The following is a 19,190-nucleotide window of genomic DNA, read 5'->3' as shown; positions in this document are numbered from 1 at the left end:
ACTTATTAGTTGTATATTGTATTAAATATAAGATAAATTCATATGAATTCAGCACAGAAATTTTTTTATAAAGATATTATATAGTTGTTGAAATGTATCCTGGCAAATCCTATATCACAAATGTGATCATTGGGATGATAATAAATAAATAAATGTAGAATACATGTTTACTTACCAGAGAAATTTGAAGTAGGTAAGAACACAACTTACAAACTATCGACACAGACACAAGGATACACCTACAATGTTGCCAACCCAACAAAACATAATTTCCTTGTTAGTCTGAAGTATTGCCAACCCAAAAACAGTAATAGTTAATGTCCAGTACAACCTTATAGTATTCAAAGTAATTGTGTATATGAAGTTTTGTTTCTATTCACCATGATGTTTCCGTTCACCCAATTTTACGATATTTAGAGAGTAACAATCGGTTGAGTTATGATGTGAAACCTACATATAAGTTCAATTTTTTGTAAAACAGTTCACAAGTTTTGTTTCATTGATAGGCTAATAACTAACTGCAGTTTGTCTGCAAACGAGTTTGCTTACAGAATTCTTGTACAGACCATAATTTAATGCTTCTCGTGTGTACAGGGCCCATATTATACTGATATGACAGAGTATATTGAACTTATACAATAAAGGGAAGTACAAAATGTTTGAAGCTCATGTGACAAGTATGAGAGTTTAATGAAGTTGTTGAAGGTCTTAATAACAGACAGGATAGAAATATATCATAATTTCCACGATAACTCTCTTAGGCAACTCCGACAAGCTGGTTCCGGAGCTGAACTTATGAATAATCTGAAGTCCCCTTGGCGTAGATCCTGTAGGCACATATATCGTGAAAATAAAATTAGGTGTATGGGCAGAGATTTTCAGGTGCAGTATCTGTAAATATAATGGACAGAAACCTTAAATATTTATATAATAAAAATAAATCCTTGGCTAAACTGTAGAAACACTGAGGCAAAATAAAATAAAAATTCGTACATAACTCTATTACTTTTAATACTTTATAGTGATTATACTATATATTATACTATAGAAGTAGAAAGTATTTCTTGCTGTATCTATATATTGTTTGGTAGCGTTTCAGTCATTATACTTATTATAGTTTTAGAATAATAGAGAATGCATGAATTCACGAGAGTGAAAATGCTAATAGGCAACCTTTGTTTGATTCAAGGGCACGAAATGGTCTATCTTTGTAGCTGTTTTATTCTTTCATGAATGACTTTATCAGTAGCCTTTGTTTACAGAAATGAATTAACGTATATATAAATGTTTAGCAAGAACATTGGTAACTGACACCAGTCGTAGCTTTATCACCTTTGATTGACGTACTGCCGTGTATTGTACGTATAATATCTTTGCGCGTAATGTTTTGTTTCGTGATTGTCAAGTGGGAGGTGTTTGTAAGTGAACCAAAGAGTGTCGGTATTAATGTTGTACAAACAATTGTACACTTTTGGTGGTGAAGGAAGCTTATTGGCTTTTAGTTGAATGAAACGAATACGTTATCAAGAAAACTGTGTTAATTCGTTAATGTTACTGTTACGAAAATTGAAGTATGCTGCTTCATGAAGCAAATGTTCTACAGCCTTGAACTATTGAAAAACTACACGATAGAACTCGCCGTGCCTTAGTTCTCCAACTGAACCACAGCTTTTAAAGCTGTACAGTCTGTATGGTTAGCGAATCCCTGTAAATTTGTTCATTCACACCCTGTCTCTTGTAAGTTAAAGTTTGTGGAGGATCATATTTGAAGAAATTAGAAGGGTACCATTGACAGGTGATGCGTTTGTTTTGTGATTTCTTATTTGGCAACGCCCATATGTGGTAATTATGAAACATTAACAATAATTTGTATTTGTCACTTAGCTGGTGTGTCATTTTGCAGTATGTCGCCGGGAGTTTCAACGAAGGATTTATACAACATTCTCAATCCATTAGAAAGACCTGCCAGAAACGTAAGAATGGATGAATCGGACGGTTATACGGAGCATGCAGACGTCCCTCAGAATATGTTAACTCTTGGAGCTTCAGGCCCACAGAATCACCTTCACTCAAATTCTGCGGAACGAGACAGTTCTCCATGCAATGTAAACGGTTTTTCTGCATGTGCAAGGCATGGCAGTGTCAATAGTAACGGTAGCGCATCAAATGGAATGTCAGTAGCACAAAGCCTAACGAATACGTCGGCCCACAGTTCAAATAGTCATACTGTTTACAATTGGCAGGCAACGAAAACAACTGTGAAAGAGCGATTTGCTTTTATGTTTAATAATGAAATTCTTTGTGATGTCCACTTTATAGTTGGACGTGATATACAGCAACAGCGTATCCCTGCGCACAAATTCGTTCTTTCTGTGGGAAGTGCTGTGTTCGATGCCATGTTCAATGGTACATTGGCCACAAAAGCTGATGAGATTGAATTACCTGATGTGGAGCCTGCGGCTTTCCTTGCCTTGTTGAAGTGAGTATGATGAACCTTACAGCCTGAATGTAAGATAAAAGTTTGTGTACAGAATGTTCAATTTACAGTAGTTTTTAAACTCCTATTAACATTTTTTAAGCTTGTTATGTATTTGTGCAATAGAATCTTTGAATCACATTAAGTATGTTATGAATGAATTCTTGTTTTGTGGATATGTCAGATATTTGTACTGCTGTTCGTGATGAGGGAATCAAATTGTCAACAGTTGTACTTTTGGATTGTGCAGAGTGAGATTTAGTGGTGCTTAACTTAATAATGTTGTATTTAAATATCCTACGGGTTACTGTGAAATCATATTTAATACTTATCAGCAAGTATGATTGTTTGGTATGATAGACCTAAATACAGTTTTCTAAACGTAGAGCAAAACCACACTTTTACATTGCCATGTGTATTTACTGCTTTCTCCTCTGTGACTACATATCGTCATTTGATGTGATTGGTTTAAAGCACTAGGATTGTGTTTGGGAGGGTGCATTTAATATCCTTGTTTGGCAATCCAATTTCTTTGCCATATCCCTTAAGGCACAAGTAAGATTTTCTCCTTTGAAAAGCTAGATAGTTGATTTCCCTCCCAGTTCTGACCTATTGAGCTCATGCTAAGTTTGTAATAACCTTGTTAAATTCTAGTCTCACTTTTTTTCCATACATATTTTCTGCTTCTGGGAGAAGGATAGTGAACTGCTGTTTGCCATCATGTACATACGTAATTTAACTACAAACCGTGGCTTTACGCCTTTACCCTTCCAAAGATGTCATTGCATTACATGGCCATTTTACACTCTTATAAAGGACTACTGTGAGTAGAAGTATGGATTGTTTTGTTTGTGGATTTCAAAAATCAAAACAGCGTAAGTTATTTGAAAGTTAAGGATAGTTTTAGATAAAGTCCACAAAATTACACAAGAGATTCAGACTTCTTAACTTTTATGGTTTTGTTAAATACAATTTCACCCTACTCTAGACAGGGGTATGAAATACCATGGATGTTCAGTACTGTTCTTTATCATCAGGAGCCATGATCTCATGGGGATTTTCAGTACATAAGGGATTACAGGAGCATCTGATACCACCTGTCTGCTTTGACCCGTGACGTCATCAGTATGGCAGAAATGACTATTCTTAGCATCTCCAATATGGCGCCTTAGACATCACTATAGAACACGACAACAAACATGAAAATACATGTAAGTACAATATCATGTCCTTCCAAAAATATAATGAAACTAATGGGACAAGCACGTTAGGAATTGGGAGTTTTAGGATGAGAACGAGCTAAATATAAACATAAAAAAACACATACCACAATCCTAAACCACACAAAATGATGACATAAAAAACCCACACAAAAAATACCCACTTTCCGCTACACCTACAAAATCCACAGGATTTTCCCCTCACCTATATAGCTCAACTGCTAGTGTCAATACCACACACACACACACACACACACACACACACACACACACACACACACACAAAAACCTAAAAATACAAAAATTGGGATCTGAGACTTCCCTTGATGTATATACGAGGGTCACTCCGAAAGAAATGCACACTATTTTTGTAAAAATGCAGTTTTCATTCTGCATCTATGAAAGTTTTGCAGTGTGTAGATACATCCTGCCTGCTTGTTTTCAAACTTAGTTCAACCTGTTCCCTTGAGTGGCGCCGTTACAGCATGTCCTCAAGATGGCTGCTACACTTGACGTTAGTCAGAAGCAATGTGCTGTCATAGAATTCCTGTGCTGTGAAAACGAGACAGTGGGAAACATCCACAAAAGGTTGAAAAAGGTGTATGGAGATGGTGCTGCCAATCGCAGTACTGTTAGTCAGTGGGCAAGCAGGTTATGTGATGAAAGTGGGCACGGCAATGTGGAGGATTGTCCTCGCAGCGGCAGGAATCGTACTGCACACACTCCAGACAGTGTGCAGAGAGTTAATGAATTGGTGACTGCTGACAGACGCATCACAGTGAACAAATTGTCACACTAAGTTGGGATAGGGGAAGGATGTGTTTGCAGAATACTGAAAGTGTTGGCGTTAAAAAAGGTTTGTGCCAGGTAGGTTCCCAGGATGTTGACAGTGGCTCACAAAGAAACAAGAAAACTGGTTTGCAGCGAACTTTTGGAAAAGTACGAGAATGGTGGAGATTAATTTCTTGGAAGAATTGTGACAGGTGATGAAACATGGCGCCATCATTTTTCACCAGAGACGAAGAGGCAATCAGTGGAGTGGCATCATGCAAGTTCACGCAGGGGGGGGGGGGGGGGGGGGAGATCAAAACCACACCTTTTGCTGAAAAAGTTATGGCTACGGTGTTTTTCGATTTCGAAGGACTCTTGCTTGTGCACATCACGCCAAGTTGAACCACCATAAATTCTGATGCATATGTGACGACACTGAAGAAACTTCAAGCTCAACTGAGTCATGTTTGACCACATCAGCAAAAGCAGGATGTTTTGCTGTTGCACGACAATGCATGGCCACATGTCAGTCAAAAAACCATGGAAGCAATCACAAAACTCGGATGGACAACAGTGAAACACCCGCCTTACAGTCCTGACCTGGCTCCATGTGACTATCATCTCTTTGGGAAACTGAAAGACCCTCTTCGTGGATCAAGGTTTGAAGATGATGACTCCTTTGTGCACGCTGCCAAACAATGGCTCCAACAGGTTGGTCCAGAATTTTACCATGCGGGTATACAGGCGCTGGTTCCAAGATAGTGTAAGGCAGTTGAGAGGGATGGAAATTATGTGGAGAAATGAAAATGTTGCTCCTAAAGGATCTATCTACACACTGTAAAACTTTCAAACATGTAAAATAAAAGATGGATTTAAAAAAAAAAAAGTGTGTGCATTTCTCTTGGAGTGACCCTCTTAGCTCAACCGCAACCATTGATACCACAAGCCCAACACCTAAAACAACAAAAATTGGAATCGGGCACTTCCCTTAACCTATATAGGTCAGCTACAGCTGATGACACCAAAACATGAACACCTACAACTGAAACAGTCAGAACAGTGCCTCTTCCTCCTCCCTATGACTCATTAAACCGCCCTCCAAAGCCCTGTATTGTATTAGTACAAGCTCCAGTTTCGTAATTTTTAAACTCTAAACTATGGTTTACAACTAAATCATCATAACCCCTCTTCCCCAAACTCCTGTATGACGAAAAAGCGCCTGAAACTACAGTATTCCCCTCCTCAGTATACTCTTCAATTAACCCCACCAATTCGCTCTCTCCTCCAAATCCCTGAAAACACTATCAGCATACACAACCCCCGAAATAGCAACCCCCCACACCCATAAACCAACCGGAGACTCACCCCTCCCATAACGTCCTCTTCCCAATCCGTGATTCGTATGTCTCAACCATCATCCCCGACCCGCCCAACTTATCCCTATACTTAACATACTCAGAACACACTTCCCTACAAAAAGAAATCCAATCTAACACCGTCCTCTCACTCACTCCAGTCTCATGTTCACATAAACTAATAGAGGACATATAACAAAAATAGTAAGTCATCAAAACAGTCTCTCTCATGGCCAATCTAGTTTCTCAAACCAGGTACCGTGTCTAATGCAGCACCAGAGGTTGTCCTTTAGACACTGCCACATGTACTTGTTCCTGGTATGAGACACCAGAACTCTTGCCAACCTCATATTTTCTCGGCAGACACTACATTTGACGATCTTTGCTATCAATCCAAACATCTGCAGGAACTTAATCGAGGACATTATGTCCGCCCGCAACCTCGCGCTATTGAACTTTATCATCATATCCATATCCTTGGATCAGGTATGGGGTCTCATATTGGTGTGCTTCCTTTTGACTCTATCAGTAGGTGGGACTGTACTAGGCATGGCCTTCACGTCAGCAGGAAAGGGGAGCAAAAACTGTCGGGGCTAACAGCAAATAATTTAAATGGGGCACTATCACAAGTGTTAAAGTATCTGTGGTTACAATAGTGGTTTTTTGGGGTAGGGAGGGCAGAAACAAAAGATCTTCAGAGACAGGCTGAAAATGACATTCACACTGATAAAACAGGCAGCCAGAAAGCAAATTTTGATGTACACAAAAAAAAAATAAAAAATTATGCAGACAGCCTCTGATTGAAACTGGGGGTGTTCAAAAATTGACAGAAAAATTAGTTTCATCCAGTTATAATTCAGCCAGTACACAAAATCGGTATTGCATCAGAATATCCAAGGACTAAGGGGTAAGTTTAACGAGTTGCTTATTTTTGTTGAAGAATTAGATTTGAGCAAAACAGTTAATATAATCAACTTAAGTGAACATCATGTGAGCACTGGTATAGATATGCAAAATGTTACAGGATTCGAGTTGGCTTCTGTAGAGAATACATGCAGAAAGGAGTTGTCACATTTGTCACAATCTGTTTTCATTTCAAGAATATTAATAAATTTTGCTCAGAGCAGCACTTACAAGCTTGTGCAACAGTAGTAGTATTTCACAATAAGTCCTTTATAATGGTAAATATATACAGAGCACAACTTTAACCTCTTCATAAAAAATCTGGAAGCTTTGCTGTCCTACCTCACTGTAGAAAACAAGGAAATAGTGGTTGCTGGTGATTTTAATGTAGATTTATTGAAAATTTCTGCCAGTGAACAATTACTGAATGAGTAATTCTGCCATTCAATTTAATTCCTACTGTGAACTTCGCAACTTTTCTCAAGTCATCAGTCTTTTGACTAGTTTGATGTGGCCCACCCCCAATTCTTCTCCTGTGCAATCCTCTTCATCTCCCAGTAGCACTTGCAAACTATATCCTCAACTATTTGCTGTATGTATTCCAATCTGTATCTTCCTTTACAGCTTTTGCCCTCTACAGTTCCCTCGAATACCATGGAAGTCATTCCCTGATGTCATAACATGTTCTATCATCCTATCTCTTCTCCTTGTCATTGTTTTCTGCATATTCCTTTCCTCCCCAATTCTGCAGAGAAGTGCGTATTCCTTTCCTCCCCAATTCTGCACATAAGCACCTCATTCCTTATTTTATCAGTCCACATAATATTCAACATTCGTCTGTAACACTGCATCTCAAATGCTTCTGTTCCATTTTTCCCACAGTCCATGTTTCACTACCGTATGATGCTGTGCTCCACTACCGTATGATGCTGTGCTCCAAATGTACATTCTCAGAAATTTCTTCCTCAAATTAAGGCCTCTGTTTGATACCAGTAGTCTTGGCCAGGAAAGCCCTTTTTGCCAGTGGTAGTCTGCTTTTGATGTCCTCCTCCATCCGTCTGTCATTCATTATTTTTCTGCCTAAGTAGTTTAATTCCTAACTTCGTCTACTTCATGACCATCAATCCTGATGTTAAGTTTCTTACTGTTCTCGTGTCTGCTACTTCTCATTACTTTAGTTTTTCTTTTATTTACTCTCAGTCCGACTGTTCATTCCATTCAGCAGATCATGTAGTTCTTCCTCACTTTCACTCAGGATAGCAATGTCGTCAGTGCGTCATATCATCAGTATCCTTTCCCCTTGAATTTTAATTCCTCTCCTGAACCTTTCCTTTATTTCTATCATTTCTTCTTCAGTGTACAGATTGAACAGTATTGGCGAAATACTACATCCTGGTCTTATACCCTTTTTAATCCAAACATTTTGTTCTTGGTCATCCACTCTTATTATTCCCTCTTGGCTCTTGTACATATTGTGTATGATCCCTCTCTCCTTATAGCTTAACCCTATTTTTCTCAGAATTTTGAGCATCTTGCACCATTTTTCATTGTTGAATGCTTTTTCTGGTTCTATAAATCTTGTGAACGTGTCTTGATTTTTGTTTAGTCTTGCTTCCATTATCAACCGCAACGTCAGAGCTGTCTTTTGCATGTCTTTACCTTTTCTAAAGCCAAACTGATCGTCATCTAGCACATCCTCAATTCTTCTGTATATTGTTTTTGTAAGCAACTTGGATGCATGAGCTATTAAGCTGATTGTGCGATAATTCTTGTACTTGTCAGCTTTTGCAGTCTTTGGGATGTGTGGGTGATATTTTTCCGAAAACTGATGGTATGTTGCCAACCTCGTATATTCTACACACCACTGCGAATAGTTATTTTGTTACCATTTCCCTCAATGGTTGTAGAAATTCTGTTGGAATGTTATCTATTCCTTCTGCCTCATTGATATTAAGTCCTTCAGAGCTTTTTTAAATTCCGATTCTAATACTGAATCCCCCATCTCTTCTTCTATCACATCAGACAAATCCTTCCCTTCATAGAGGCCTTCAGTGTACTCTTCCCACCTATCTGCTCTCTCCTCAGCATTTAACAGTGGAATTCCCATTGCGCTCTTAATATTACCACCCTTGCTTTTAATTTCACCAAAGGCTGTTTTGATTTTCCTATTGGCTGAGTCAGTCCTTCTGACAGTCATTCCTATTTCGATTTCTCTACCTTTTCCCTGCACTTCCTATTTAGTTCATTCCTCAGTGACTTGTACTTCTCTATTCCTAAGTTTACCTTCTTTCATTGATTAACTGAAGTATTTCTTTTGTTACCCATAGTTACTTCGCAGTTACCTTCTTTGTGCCTATGTTTTTCTTTCAATCTTCTGTGATTGCCCCATTTTAGAGATGTCCATTCCTCCTCAACCATACTACCTACTGAACTGTTCCTTATTGCTGTATCTATAGCCCTAGAGAACTTCAAGTGCATCTCGTCATTCCTTAGTACTTACGTATCCCACTTCTTTGTGTTCTGATTCTTCCTGACTAATCTCTTAAACTTCAGCCTACTCTTCATCACTACTACATTGTGAACTGGGTCTATATCTGCTCCTGGGTACGCCTTACAATCCGGTATCTGATTTCAGAATCTCTGTCTGACCATGACGTAATCCAACTGAAATCTTCCTGTATCACGTGGCCTTATCCATGTATAACTCATGCTCTTGTGATTCTTGAACAGATTATTCACTATTACTAGCTGAAATTTATTACAGGACTCAATTAGTCATTCTCCTCTCTTGTTCCTTGTCCGAAGCCCATACTCTCCTGTAACTTTTTCTTCTACTCCTTCCCTTACAGCTGCATTCCAGTTCCCCATGACTGTTAGATTTTCATCTCCATTTGTGTACTGTATTACCCTTTCAATATCCTCATATACTTTCTCTTCTTTTCATCTTGAGCATGCAATGTCTGCATGTGTACTTGAACTATCATTGTCAATGTTGGTTTGCTGTCGATTCTGATAAGAGAAACCCTGTCACTGAACCATTCTCCGTAAAAAACACTCTGCCCTTTCTTCCTATTTGTAATGAATCCTATGCCCATTATACCATTTTCTGCTACTATTGATATTACCCTATGCTCGTATGACCAGAAATCCTTGTCTTCTTTCCATTTCGCTTCACTGACCCCTACTGTATCTGGATTGAGCCTTTGCATTTCCATTTTCACATTTTATAGCTTCTGTACTACATTCAAGCTTCTGACATTCCTTGCCCCAACTTGTAATACGTTATCCTTTCATCGGTTATTCAGTCTTTTACTCATTGGCCGTCCCCTGCCAGAGATCCAAATGGGGGACTATGCTGTAATCTTTTGCCAGTGGAGAGATCATCATGACACTTTTTCAGTTACAAGCCACAAGTCCTGTGGAGACATGTTACGTGTCGTTAATGCAGTGGTTTCCACTACCCTCTGCATTCTCATGTCATTGACCATTGGTGATTCTTCCACCTTTAGGGGCAGTTTCTCACCCAAAGGACAAGTGTGTGTGCCCCGAACCCCTGTCCGCTCCTCCATCCTCTTTGCAACTGGGATATGTAAATACTCAGAGACTGCTATTGATAATATTGTTGTAGACAAATCTAGGAAAAAAATCATGTCACAAAACTAGCGGTAAATGGATTATCTGATTTTGACATGCACCATCTTGTGTTAAATGTTGAAACTTGTCAGGATTAAAAAAAAAAAAAATCTATTAAATCTGAGTATAGGAGGGCAATAAACCAGTAAAAAATTGAAAATTTTAGAGATTGTTCAATGATATGAACTGGATAGATGTTTACAATACTTCTGACTCAAATGGAAAATACAAAGCATTCATTAGTAAAGTTGCTTCCTCTTTTGAAAATTGTTTTCACCTAAAGGTAACTCAAATCAAACAGAAGCCTAAAAGTAAACCATGGATTACACAAGGAATAAATATATCCTGTGGGACAAAAAGGAGACTGTATCTACTATGTAGGAACATCTCTGATGTTAGCATTGTAATGCATTACAAAGAATACTGCAAAATATTGAAGCAAGTAATCCAGAAGGCTAAGCAGCTTTGATATGAGAAAAGAATATTAACATCAGGCAACAAAATAAAAGCTATATGGAATTTAGTGAAGACAGAGACAGATAGGGCCAAAAAGGAAGAAGAACAGGTACAGTAGCTCTAAAAATAAATGAGACATTGGTAACAAGTGCATGTAGTGTTGCAAACCTCTTAAACAAGTTTTTGCTTCTAGTACTGACAGCTTGGGGTTATCAGGTTTGGGCCACGCAGGGTAGCCTCATGGATTGAGGCGTCTTGTCACAGCTCGCGCAGATCCTCCTGGCGGAGGCTCGAGTCCTCCCTTGGGCATGGGTGTGTGTGTGTTGTCCTTAGCATAAGTTAGATTAAGTAGTATGTAAGCTTAGAGACCGATGACCTCAGCAGTTTGGTCCCATAAGATCTTACACAAATTTCCAATTTTATCAGGTTTGGTAAACAGTGCAGTGGAGTACCTGAGGCCAGTCTTTACAGTTAACTTCAGTAAAAAGGAAATAACACTCATGTCTCCCAAAGAAGTAGCATCCATCATAAACTCCTTAAAATCTAAATATCCTATTTATTGGTTATGATAAAATATCAACAGCATTGATTAAAGAGTGCTCACAAGAGTTGAGTTCTGTCTTAATGTATTTGTTTAATGAATCTCTTAGTGGGGGGGATGTGGGAGATTTGAACGTGGATCTCTCCCATCGCAGTTCAGTACTGCGACCACATAACCACAATGCTGTGGCTAGCACTCTTGAGCTTGGACTGTTCATTGTTTCTATTTCGCTTCTTTTTCCATAGTTCAGTACGCCTTCTACCTGTTTTTGTGCTTAATTTGTGTTCAGTTTTTAATTAACTAACCAGTGGGTGGGCCATATTACCATTAAATCGGAAGGGGGGGGGGGGGAGATGGGGAGTTTCCCTTGTGAGGATCTATCTGTTGACTTTACATGTGGCAAAAACATCCTAAGATTTCCTAACAGATCTTTTTTTTGTACCATCTAACTGCAAACTATTGTAGGCTACATCCGTAGCCTTTCTCATAGAAGAATGAGATACTATGAAGTTTTCTTTATCAATTTCTCTACAGTCATTGTTTTACCAACATTCTTAGAAAAGCGTCATTAAAGCCAGGGTGGACCTGTGCCATCTTATGTTACATTGGTAGTATTTTGTATATATGGGTGAACAACAGCTGTGAATTTCTTGAGGGAAGTCATTTACCTGTGTGGGCTATTGTTTTATTTTTAAGTAACCACTTTATTTCATAAGGTGACACTTAGGATTTACTAACTCACAACTCTACTTAGAAAAATGGTAGATGTCGAGTATGTAGCCATATTTTCATATTAATGTGTAATTTGATTGTAAAATGACTCATTCCACATAATTTTACTAATTATACAAATGAAACATGCTGCATGAAACTGACTATCAAACACTTACATGGATTTTATAGCTACACTTCGCTACACTGCATTACATTACATTACAATAACATATTTTAATGTGTTGAATGCTGGCACAGTGACAAAAGCCCATATAAGGGTTGCATTTTACTTATGGATTTCATGTCTAATATATTAGTTTGATAATGTCCAAGTTGGAAAAATTAGCTAATCATTAAATTATGAAATAAAGTAGTTGTTTCAAAATAAAACTGCAGCCTACACAGGAAAATGACATCCCTCAAGAAATTTAATTAATTCACTTTATATGTAGTGACTGCTTACAGCTTGATTTACTCCAGAAGCGTTTTAAAGCACTTCAAACCTTATTCATCATCTTATTACAGAATAGTCTTGCTTAATAGTCTGTATCTCTTAAAGGTATCAGTTCAACCATGTGACAAATGAAACTTACATGAAAAACTTTTTTGCATATTTAGTAATTTGCTGTCATAATGTGCATCTGTGCTGACTGAACTTCCCCATGTTTTGGCAAAGGTAAAGTGTGCTGTATATGCATACCAAATTTCATGGAAAACTAAAATATAAGCTTTTATTAGCAAAAGATTATGATCTTTTGTCAGCTGCTTATATTTCTAAAGTAAACCTAGTGTTTCATTTTTTTGTAGGTTCCTGTACTCAGATGAAGTGCAAATTGGACCTGAAACTGTTATGACCACTCTTTATACTGCCAAGAAGTATGCTGTACCTGCACTCGAACGCCACTGTGTTGACTTCTTGAAACGGAATTTAGGTAGTGATAATGCATTTATGTTACTCACTCAAGCACGCCTCTTTGATGAACCACAGTTGACTGCTCTCTGCTTAGAGATGATTGACAAAAATACAGCAGAGGCTTTAGCCGCTGATGGTTTTACAGATATTGATCTTGACACACTCAGTGTTGTTCTCGAAAGAGACACACTTCGCATTCGGGAAGCTAAACTGTTCCAACATGTAGTCAGGTACGTAAAACAGTTCAGTTCAGTTTTTTACAGCTGGTTTGTACTGTATTAGTACCTATCAACCACTTTATTTTTTACAGTTTTATTTTATATTTTCTGTCAAATTATAAGGGTGGAATGGGCCAGATTATTCCAAATACGGGAAAATTAGGGACAGTATGCTCAGAACCTTATGCACTATTTGGAACGTGAGATTTTCCTTTTTAAATAGTTTCTCTATCCTCTCTTCGCCCGCCTCCCTTCTCTTTTCTCTGACATATGCAAATGGATTACTTAAAAAAACAACAATAATTAATATCCAGACACTGTCTGGTAATACAAGATAGTAGACAATAATTAGTATCTGGACACTGACTGGTAATACAAGGTTGTAGATACTACAGTTTTAACAATTTTCAAATAGGTGGTCTTGCGTCATGGGTTACATTTTTTGCAAATAATCTGCTATTTTCAGCACTGCTTTCTTTTGCTTTTGCATTCTGTAGAAGTGACTGTAATACAGTAACAAGATTTTGAAAATAGTGATGTAATAAGTGATGCTATTTTTGAAAATTTTATATTGTAAAAAAATTAAAGAAAGTGCATTTTTAAATACAAGCATTTTATTTCTTTGCACTTAGGGTGAGCTTCATATCAGTTCTTAACACAAAATTGTATTGTTTGTGTTGTGGATGTTGAAAAACATGTCTTTAATACACTAAGCAAAACCTCATTGCTGTCATTGATATTGTATCTTTAAGAGCCATGAGAAGCATACTTTCAGTTATGGATTATACATGTTGCAGACAGTGCATCTGTGTTCATATTACGACAGTTTTAAATTTTACAGTTCTACTAGTTACTTGTTGCACATCATTTTCAGTGGATGATGTCAAATTAACACCTTTCAGCCCTCAAATTTCAACCTTATTTTATTAAGCAACCCATTTCAGTATTTTATTACACCATCTTCAGGCCCCTGACTGATATGTAGGAATAATCTACCTCACTTGTGATTGAAGTAGGGGCCAGCAATACTGGTATTAGTAGAAATATACTTGCTATAGTGATCACTTCAAACATCACCCGCAGGTCGGCACATTACATACTTTGTTACATATAAACAACAAATAAGTATACATAATAGAATATTAACAAAGAACACAGGAGTTCTTTTTGTGTAAATGGGAATCACCATATTTTCATCCAAATACAAAAAACCTCCACCCGAGGAAAAAAACTAAAGCAGTGCTACAAATGTACAGTGTAAAGTGACCACTCTTCAGTTTAGACTATTTACAAATAAATTCACATCACTCTGCTGGTGATGCCCTCAAACAATTTCCATGCTAAGACAGACTGTATACGCATGAAGTACTTGTCATATAGTTTTTTTGAAGAATTGGAAATTGAAAACATAGTTTGGTGATCTCAGAATCCTTACCATGTGTTCATTATATTAATTAAAACTGCATTTGTGCCTCAGATTGAATATTATGTGCATTAGTACAGTAACTTTGAACCTCTTAATCGTGGTAATGGATAGTGGTTTTGAAAAAAGGTTCAGGGTTCCCTGAGATCATCTTTAAGAGAATACAGCAAAAATTTTGACGATTTACCATGAATATAAATTAAAAATTTGGCTATATCCACAATTTTTTGTGATTTTCTCAGAAACTGCCCATGAACAAAAGGTGCCTAAGGTCCAACTTAGACCATACCCAACGCAGAAGAACCAAGTGATTTGCTCAGTTTGCCTGGAGCAAGTGTGTAATGTTTAAATTGTGATCCTGTACTTTAGGGTAGCTGCAGTATGCCCATTCTTCCAGTCAGTATGCAAATAGTCACAAGGCTAAGGGCTATCAAATACTCTTGATCCCTTATATCTGTGACCAATAGAAGCCAAGATATGACCCCCTGAAAAATTTTGCTTGGCTTTTTGGAACATAATGGTACCATGCACTGTTTGCATGGACTGATTTAATAATTGAAGTGGCTTTAGCACAACTATCTTCATTTATTTGTTCCAAATGACACATTTTACCTTCTGGGTAATGAATGTGAAATATTATTGTTACTCCGTTTCATTGCCAACACATTGATATTACATCTTTAGATGATTTCATGTTTTTTCATGTTAGTTAACTAAATGTTTGGAGATTGATCTTAATCTGCTTACAGTACCTGCAGCTTAGGTTCCGTCTTGAGCTATATGCTTGAAGAAATGTGAAGTTGGCTGAAATCTGGCGTTTTTTTTTTTTTAAAAAATGCTCCATGTGTGTGCTGTCGTTCATAATGTCCAGCAAGTAAAATATTTTGGTGGTCAGACATGTCACCATCATCAGGTGGGCTGAAGATCTGAGCTCCTGGGGGCATTCAGCCGATGTGTATCCCCTCCCACTGCAAGTCATTCCCTACATTGTCCATGCCAAGGGTGCTTGTTGGCAACCATGGAGGCGATCGATCCAGTGCCTGAGGTAGTGTAGGTGTAGTTACTCTGTCCACACTGGCCACCAGATCATTCTGTTTGCTGAATGACTTCTTAATTGGACGCAGTGCTGGCTCCCAAGACTTGTTGAGATTATGGCCACAGTCCCAGTTGATGAGATTGGCCCTGGTGTGAATTTTGATGGCTTGTCTACCAACGCTGTCCCAGTATTTTGAAGTATATGCTAAAATCATGGTACATTCGCATTCCATCACATTTCTTGGAGAAACAGTTCTCTGCAGCTGGTGGCTTGTTGGGGTACATTAGTTGAGTGTGCTGCTGGTATTTTTGGCATTGATTTTCAATGGTGATCACTGTTTGTCCAATGTATCTCTTGGCACATTGGCTTGGAATCTGATATACCCTGGCCTTTTACAAACAGAGGTCATCTTTAATGCTGTCCGATAATGCATTTTTCCAAATAGTGCACAAATGTACTGTGTGTAAAAGCAGTGGTTACCTCTTCCTCTGTCACTACTTCCATCTCCATAGTGATGGAACAGAGAGCATGCCTAATCTGCCATTCTGAGTAACCAATTTTTTTTCCCCGGAACAATTTTCTGAGGTGTTCCAGCTCCTGGGGCAGACACTTTGCATCAGAGATGGTGTGCACTCTGTGTAGAATGCCAGTCTTCTGTGCAGGATTGTGACAGTTGTCTGCCTGCAAATACAGGTCAGTTTTCTTCCAATATACACTGTGGCCTAGGTTGCCATTAACTCCTCTCTTGACCATAACATTCGTGGATGGTAATCTTCCTTCTGCTTCAGTCTCTCTTGTGAATTTGATGTTGGGATGTGTGGTATTCAGATGTGCAAAAAATTCAAGAAGTTTGTCTCGTCCATGGGGCCAGATGACATATATGTCATCCACATAATGGAAAAAGCAGTTGGATTTCCATTTGGATGACATCAGGGTTTCTTCATCGAGCACAATCACAGTTGAGAGTGGGCTGCCCATTACTCTGTTCATAGTATTCTACAGCAAATAGAAAATACATGGAGGTTAGGACATGCTTGAAAGGGCTGGTGTCTTCCTGTCAAATTTCTGGCCAATGAATTGTAGTGACTCTTATTAAGGCATCATGGTGAATAATGAAATGACATTAAAGCTCACAAGGATATCTTCGAGTCCTTCAGCCTAAAGTTTGAGGTGATTCACAAAATCAACAGGATTGCAGATGATATGTGGCCATTTACCCACAAGAGGGCTTAGTATTTCTGTTGGGTGTTTCGCCAGCAAATATGTGGAAGCTCTGATGTTGCTGACATTGGGGCATAATAGTACTCCATCTTTGTGGATCTTAGGGAGTCCATAAAATCATGGTGGAATGGCTTCTTTGGGTAACAATTGCTTGACGATCTTCTCTGATAAATCCAAGTTCATGAGACGTGGTCACGTCCTGTTCTCCATCTTCTTGGTGGTGTCAGCACTTATCTTCCTGTAAGAGTCATTTAGCAGGCACTGGATCCTCTCAGCGTAGTCCTTGTGGGAGAGAACATCAGTAGCATTGTCTTTGTCAACAGTTCTGACAACAAACTCGGGTCCCTCTTTCTGTAGTAATGTTTGACTTTGTAGGCTTAGTTCTCATCAGAACATGACAAGTTTCACAACACACTTCTTTAGCAGCTTTAGGTGGTAATTGTGCTGCAATCTTCTCAGCTACACTGGTGATATCTGCGATGGCTGGGAAGTCTCCTCCCCAGAACACAGAGTAAATGCACCTATACTACTACAGAGAGACAGACATCATCATCTCTGCAGCTGCTGATTTGTGTCCTCAGGTTTGGATTTTGTAGGGAATGGCTTGTGGATGGAGGGGTTCTAAGTCTGCCGTGTGCCCACATGAGCTCAGTTCATCAGTGTACATGTTGATGTCTGATTGCATAAATATTGTCCCCACTGAGCACTATAGATTGGCAGTACACTTGTGGACTGTTTGATCAAAAAATATGCAGGGAGAAGCTGAAGAATCAGTATGAAGAATTGGTATGACTGTTCAGCAGTTTATGGGCAGATACCAGCCTCACAACAATTTATCAGGCATTGTTTGAGAACCTCCTTTGACTCGTGCCTCAAAATTTATTACATAGTCACTACTTAGTCCAGTACAGTGTGCAGCCTTATCATGTTTATGTGGTCTTTTCACAAAATCTTGCATGGTCATCCATGGACATATTTCTTCATTTATTGTATTTTCAGAAGGATGGTATGTCAAAATACACTTCTCTATGAGACTATTGTAACAGGTGTAATCTCCCATCTTCCTTCCTTCCTTCTTCCTGCTATTGTCCACATTAAGCAATGCCCAGTCCGAGTCATTAATAAGCAAAGTCTTTTATGAAGATTTGAGAGGAGTCAAGACTACAGTAAACTTTCAAGTTAATTTAGCTTGTTTGGTTGACCTAGGGGTCTGATTCTTGAAGCTGAAAATCTAACATCAGGTCCTCATGGTTGGTTTGAACTAAATAAATTGGAAGATTGTTGTTGTGAAATTTTTTATGTAGATTTTCCATTGATTTTCTCACATTTTAGTATATCTTACAGTATTTTGATTTTTTCACATTAACTAAGCTGAAATTACATTCTTCACATCTATTACACAAAAGTACATCTGATCACATCAGAGGCAAGCTTAAGACTCTCACACTTCACAGAAATGTCAATATTCCAGAGGATTTACAATTTTTCTTAACAAATGAATTCCTACTAGTTTTCATTATATTATTAATTTCAATTATTATTTCATAAATGAATCCAGAAATAAGCATAGTTAACAGTACATGATTGTGTAATAGAAGATTTAAGTGTGCAAATAATTTGTAATTCCAGATATTTAAAAAAAAATTGAACTGTACATTCAGAACTAGTACTTATCAATTACAACATTGAAACTAAAATATTTTATAAAGTAATTCCTTTTCATAAGTTTTAGCCGTCAGGTGGCTTGCGGAGTATGGATGTAGATGTGTAAAATTATATATTGATCTGTCCAAAATTTGAAAAGTAACACTGATATCGACAACTACTGTTGAGGAAAAGTAATGCTAGAGGAGCATGTCCCATTACACATGGAACACTTTGAAAAATGAATGAAACTCTTCACTTGTTGTTTTTTGTCTAAAAATGTCAAGATCAGATTATCGTAGTATAGTTCAAACACCTCTTATCTACTGAACAGAAATTACTCATCATGGGATTAGTGCTCCAGTGATCATCAGTTATTGTCCTACTTGGGATGGGTCAAAAATTATTCCCAAGAGACTTCAAATACTGACTCCATGTACTCAATGATTATTGAGATTTTAGTTTGTTTTACTATTTTGTTATTATTTGTGACACACACAGCTTTATTTGGCTCTTTTCTCTAATGTCTTAATTTGTTTATAAAGAACTTTTATGTAAACCAGTACTGAACTAATGAATTGATGCTTGTGAAAATCTCTCTCTGCTTTGTGTTGATGAGCGGAAGATCCAACTCATAAACCCCAAATGTCAGGTTCCACAACTGAA

The 19,190-nt window shown here is 37.9% G+C and overlaps 1 protein-coding gene across 4 annotated transcripts in view; it reads left to right on the top strand.

Moving 5' to 3' along the window:
* The first annotated feature begins 1,363 nt into the window (after positions 1-1,363).
* LOC126094707 (BTB/POZ domain-containing protein 2-like) overlaps positions 1,364-19,190 on the top strand; it is an 82,899-nt gene continuing 65,072 nt past the window's right edge. Inside the window, exons 1-3 of one of the 4 annotated variants that reach the window (XM_049909240.1) lie at positions 1,364-1,693; positions 1,904-2,479; positions 12,877-13,212. In XM_049909240.1, the coding sequence (XP_049765197.1) occupies positions 1,905-2,479; positions 12,877-13,212 (911 nt within the window). In that variant the 5' untranslated portion in view covers positions 1,364-1,693; position 1,904. The other 3 variants (XM_049909238.1, XM_049909237.1, XM_049909239.1) reach the window with 3 other exon arrangements.

The sequence above is a fragment of the Schistocerca cancellata genome, chromosome 8, assembly GCF_023864275.1.
Source record: "Schistocerca cancellata isolate TAMUIC-IGC-003103 chromosome 8, iqSchCanc2.1, whole genome shotgun sequence".
In the NCBI taxonomy this organism is placed as follows: Eukaryota; Metazoa; Arthropoda; class Insecta; order Orthoptera; family Acrididae; genus Schistocerca; species Schistocerca cancellata.
This window is presented reverse-complemented; position numbering and strand designations above follow the sequence as displayed.